The 6,000-nt window shown below is 37.3% G+C and overlaps 1 protein-coding gene across 1 annotated transcript in view; it reads left to right on the forward strand.

The window, feature by feature from the left end:
- LOC135310854 (ras GTPase-activating protein 1-like) overlaps positions 1–3,906 on the forward strand; it is a 137,524-nt gene extending 133,618 nt beyond the window's left edge. The window contains exons 24-25 of the mRNA XM_064439911.1: positions 166–300; positions 3,055–3,906. Coding sequence (XP_064295981.1) covers positions 166–300; positions 3,055–3,138 — 219 coding nt within the window. The 3' untranslated portion in view covers positions 3,139–3,906. The remainder of the gene's footprint in view (positions 1–165; positions 301–3,054) is intronic.
- Positions 3,907–6,000: the final 2,094 nt, after the last annotated feature.

The raw sequence follows: 6,000 nt of genomic DNA on the forward strand, positions 1-6,000 counted from the left end.
TTGTATTAGATAACCTGGACAGAAGACTTAATTGTGAAGAAAAACATTGTGGTACTTGCTTGCAGTATCAAAACAGCTGTTGGCAGGTCTGTAGAAATGTAATTTAATTTCTTATATGCCTGGCTACTCACCATTCTAAGTCTGCTCTCATAATTTTTGTTAAAGAATGTTCCGGAGCTTCCAGACACTACAGAGCATTCTAGAACTGACTTATCTCGTTATCTGGCAGCCTTGCATGAGATGTGTGTGGCACATTCAGATGAACTTCGGACACTCAGTAATGAGCGAGGTGTAATGCAGGTAAACTACAATGGCTGACAAAAATCACAGGGACAGAGTGTGTCTTGAGTTATTGCCTAATATCGTGATTCTTTTGTAATTATTCTGTCCAGCAGTATGAGTGATGAATAATATGTACATGTCACCAGGAGGTTGCTAGTTGTAAGGAAGCTCAAAACTATGAACTAAGTATTTATACATCAAAACCAAAGATGTTTTAAAGCAGTGGGTTGGGTTATTTTCTTGTTTTAGTGGAGGGGTTTTTTTTTTGGGGGGTGTGGGTGTTTGCTTTTGTTTTTTTGCCTTTTGTTTTTTTGTTTGTTTAGTTTCTAGATGAAGCCTAAACCCAAGAAATTACTGTCTCCTGACAGGCTCTAGTTTTAGGATCTAGTTCTTCTAATTGAGAACTAAATAACTAAATGTATTTGCCTTAGCTTTCTATCACTACTTCATTTTTGCTTCCTGATTTATTACATGTGTAAACAAACAGGGCAAACTTCTCTAGCAAGCACTGTAAATGAGTGTTCTGTTCCAACTATTAATCTTCTATACAGCTTTTATGAAAACTTATTTTTTAAGAGGAAAAAAATTCACAAGACTTCATGCATTGTCTCAAAATACTGCAAAAGTAATATACTTGCCTATGGTCTACTAATTACAGAATCACAGGTTGGAAGGGACCTCAGGGATCATCTAGTCTAACCTTTCTAGGAAGAGCACAGTCTAGGCAAGATGGCCCAGCACTCTGTCCAGACGACTCTTGAAGGTGTCCAATGTGGCTGAGTCAACCACTTCCCTGGGGAGATTATTCCAATGGTTGACTGTCCTCAATGTGAAAAATTTCCCTCTCGTGTCCAATCGGAATCTCCCCAAGAGCACATTGTGTCCATTACCCCTTGTCCTCTCCATGTGACTCCTTGTAAAAAGGGAGTCCCCATCTTCTTTGTAGCTACCCCTTAAGTACTGGTACACGGTGATGAGATCCCCTCTAAGCCTCCTTTTCTCAAGGCTGAACAAACCCAGTTCTCCCAGCCTATCCTCGTATGGCAGCCTTCCCAGTCCTTTGATCATCTTGGTGGCCCTTCTCTGGACCCCTTCCAGCCTGTCCACATCTCTTTTTGTATAGCGGGGACCAGAACTGTACACAGTACTCCAGGTGTGGCCTGACAAGTGCTGAGTAGAGTGGGATAATGACTTCTTTATCTCTGAACTTCAAGTCAGCAATTCTACTTATTGCACAGTAATATGTTTTGGTATGCTGAACTAGTATACTGTGCTGTGCAGGAGATAATTTAAGTAGTCTTCCCTTTTTAATGCTAATGATTTGGGGACAGGGTCAGGTGTACTATAGAAAACCTTTTTGTTTAGAAATGGTCTTCCTAGAATTTAATCAGTATCTGCTTAAACTACTTATTTAATGACTCTTTTTCAAAGAGGTAGTTTTTAAATTAGTTTTTAATTTAATTGTTTCAAAATAACTTCTTGTAATCAGATGTCTTATTATTCTCATGGTTTAAAGACTGGGCTTCCTATATCCTGACTCTTTTAAGGCCTTAATTTAAACCCAGGTAGATGATAAATATATATTTCTTTCTCCTGGCAGCAGATGTTACTCAAATAATGCATTTTTCAGTAGTAATGTTTTTTAAGTAAGGAGATTACTGGGAACTCTTATGATTTTGCAAAAGGTGAAAATATATTTGTATTTAATCATTTTTGGCAGAAGAAAGCTCAAGGAATTAAAAAGGAGATAATGCTTCATTATAGCAGTTCAGAACTAATCCAGTTTAATGACTTCTACAATTTACCTCTTCAGTGGCATATGAGGGGAAAGAAAATCAATCGTGTTCAAGTTCATAATTCACTTAGAGCTACTGCTAGTCTTGACAAAGCAAAAATGATGGCTAGACTGGCAAGGCAGGATAGTAGAAGTTTTCAGTACTAAATATGTGTTGTTTACAGGTAAAGGATATAATTTCTTTCACAAGGCCTTTATCTGAAGTACTTAATGATTACAGATGTGATATAATTTCACAATACACTTATATTTCTGCTTCAGAGGAGTAATTTCTCCTCATGGGTTTCCATAAAGAAAACTCTTTAATTTTTTCCCCTTTTTCCTCCTGTAAGTGCCCTAATGGTTCAGGATTACCCTATTGTAGTTGAACATAGTTCTACCATAATGAAAAAATGATTGAACTCCTGACAGTGTGTTAGCAATACAATTTCTCAGCCTGTTTTATGTGTATGTTCAGTTGCATTTGGTTTATTTTAATGACCAGGTTTTCAGAAAGTTAACAGAGGGTAGTTTTGCCTGTGCAGAAGTAAATTGTATTATCACCTCTTTTTTTGGTCACCACACTTTCTTTTTCATTTTCTTGGCACAGTTCTGCACTTTCACATGGGGACAATATCCAAGAATGGATTTTTGGTTTACAGATTGTTTTTAACAGATAGGAGAACTCTCTCTCATTTTGAAACTCCCAGGTTAAGTTGGCAAGACTTAATGGGTCTCCACGGGTGCAGATAAATTTCATATTGCTGTTTTACAGTTGCCTTTTGAAGTAATGTCTTAGTGACTAGGGAATTGGAGCTGGGGGGGTATGGGGTGTGGGTTAAGTATATTTTAAACTACCTAGTTCTGAGTCTGGTAGGTTAATGTTGAAGATGCTTCTCAAGCAAGATGGGTTTTGTTTTTTTCTAGTTGCTAATGTAGGGTTGTACTGGGGTTTTTTTGTTTGTTTTGGTTTGTTTTGTGTTTTTTTTTTTCTACAGCATGTTCTTAAGAAGCTGTTGGCTATTACAGAACTGCTTCAACAAAAACAAAATCAGTATTCAGTGTCTAACAACATCAGGTAGCAGCTCTCTAACTGAATTCTGCATGGATCCAGCATGTCTAACGTGGCAACTCACACAAGTATCACTTTTTTTGCTCTTGCCAAATAGCACACCTTATCACATTCCCACTGATGTGTGAACTATGCAAAAAGAAAACAAAGATTCTGTTAGTGAATTATTGTACCAGCAGCTTTTTAAACTATCTGTGCAGGATATTTGCACTTTTTTCCCACTTGGAACCAGTTTTTACAGCCTCTGAGCCTTGGTGTACAGTTTACCTTCTGCAAAGAAAATGCTGTGACTGTCTTGAACTTTGAAAATTATTTTCAACACCTGCAATTGCCAAAGTTTTTCTGTCTTGTTGGAAAAGAATTATCAACTGACAAGGAAAGAAATGCATTGTTTGACAGCTACATGTAACTGGATAACATTTCTTACTGTAATTTCTGACTGGTTACAATTATTATTACTTTGTTTTGACCACTTGAACTTGTATTTACAGTTTTCAGAGTTTGATGGCTATGGTAAGAACAATCTTTCCTGTATACTTTTTATACCGTGTTGCTTCTCTTGCTGGAATCATGTCAAAAGAATATGCAGAAGGGACCTGATCTTGTCAGCTTTATTCTTTGATGTGCCACTGATTTAGTCTAAATAATTCTTCCATCAAGGACTGTGTATCCATCCAGGTAAATCACAATGCTTTTGTACAGTGAATAATTAGAATTCAGTAAATTTCTTATCACTATATCAGACATGCATGCATCCATTAAACCATTTTATAAAATATGTATTGTTTGGTCTTGTGTGTGATGTAAGACTACCATGAATCTTATTTTTAAACTTGAAAAATCAGGTTTTAAAATAATCAAGCTGCTGATAGAATCTTTATGGAAACTGGCTAACTTTGGGTGCAAGTAATAGAACATTGTAAAAATGAAACTTGGATAACAGATAAGGTTGGCTATTTATCTACTATGTATAAAATGCATTGATAAATATGACTGTAGGTAAATCTCAAAGTTGCATTTAGGTATGTATATTTAAAAAATTGACACCACTACTTATTTCCTAAAACAGTGTGTGAAAATTAATGTTGTAGTTTACCCCCCACCAGCAGCTTAAGCACCACACTTCCCCCCCCACTGCCCCAAGCAGGACAGGGGAGAGAATAGGAAGAGCAAAAGCAAGAAAACTCAGGGGTTGAGAAAGGAAAGATGAAGAAAATAAAAACAGAACAAGTGATGCAAAGGCAATCACTCACCACCTTCCAGAAGCAGACTGATGTCCAGCCATCTCTGAACAACAGCTACCTTCCCCCCCCAAAAAAAAAAAACCAAACCCTTCCCTCCACTTTTATTGCTGAGCATGACGTTATATGGAATGGAATATCCCTTTGGCCAGTTTAGGTCAGCTGTCCCATCCAAACTTCTTGCTCATTCCCCAGCCTACTCCCCGGTGGGGCAGAGTGGGAAAAACAGAAAGCCTGGACACTGTGCTAACATTGTTCAGCAATAGCCAAAACACTGGTGTGTTGTCAAGATTGTTATAATCACAAATCCAAAACGCAGCACCATATGGGCTGCTATGAAGAAAGTTATGACTCCATCCCAGCCAAAACCAGTACAATTAAATACTTTGACCTAGCTTTGGACAGCATATAACTACTTGATGTTTCTGGGGTTTTATATGTCTAGTTTTCTTAATTATTCTCAGTAGTCTTCGTGTACATTAGCCACAGTAATCTAATCTGAGATTATAGGTGCAGGATCAGCAGTTGCAGCAACAGGTTAAGTCACACAACTATGATTATGTTCCATACTGTAGATGCTGCAGTCTCTTTTTAACAGTACATTTGAGAAGAATGTTGGGAATGCTGAAAATGTTATAAGCAAGGTTGTTTTCTTTCAATTAGTTAAATGACAAGCTTGGGAAGAAGCCAGTGCATCCTGCTCTAAAGTACTTAATGTTCTGCTAACCTTAAGGCTCTGTTAACATTCTATGAACCTTAAACAATTGCCTCAGGGACAAAGGAGCTGAACAGAGCTCTCAGTTCCCACATGTAGGAAACTGGGCAAGGAAGACTAGCTCAAACAAGAAATCAAAATTACTACAAGTCATACACAGAATTTACTTGAGATAAAATGTATATTCATTATGTACATCATGAGAGGTTGAAAGGAAACCTGACCTCTAAGACAATGGACAACAATTGCTCAACAACCTGAGAAGATATTTTCTTTCTTCAGCCTCCACACAGTCTAGATGCCCAGGATTTAGTATGTAGTGGCAGTCTTCCATGAACAGACTAGAGCCTGGAAAAAACATTTGAACTAGTGTTGACTAAGCACTTCAATCTTAAACCCAGTTACCTATGCCTACTCTAAAAGCCACAATCATTCTAGCAGCTCTTTTTCATCACCTGTTTCAGGTTTAGCTCATCTGTCTTCATTACTGAGAACAATGCACAGAATGCCTGAACTCATATTGGGACTGTTTAATAATAGCTTGCCCTTTTTATGGCTTCATCACTTTGGTAGCTTAGTCATCTACAGTCAGCCAGTACCCTGTGGATTCCTTCTATCATTTCCCATTTGATCAGACCACACCACTTATGGTCTTTGTATTGATATTAACTAATGACTTCATCTATAAACTGGTAAATCCCCCAAAAGATAAGTAGATTAGAACTGATTGTACACTTGTATATAATTATACCCTAATTACTTACAGCTATAAATATCAATATCAGCTATCTTCAGCGTTAGTGAAGCCTCAAGGTATAAACAATGTACAGGTACTATAAGCTTAAAAAAAAATTAAGCTCGATTTTCTTTTGTGAACATGAACTGGCCAGCTCAAATCTGATCCTGCATATGATAA

The sequence above is a fragment of the Phalacrocorax carbo genome (assembly GCF_963921805.1).
Source record: "Phalacrocorax carbo chromosome W unlocalized genomic scaffold, bPhaCar2.1 SUPER_W_unloc_3, whole genome shotgun sequence".
Lineage (NCBI taxonomy): Eukaryota > Metazoa > Chordata > Aves > Suliformes > Phalacrocoracidae > Phalacrocorax > Phalacrocorax carbo.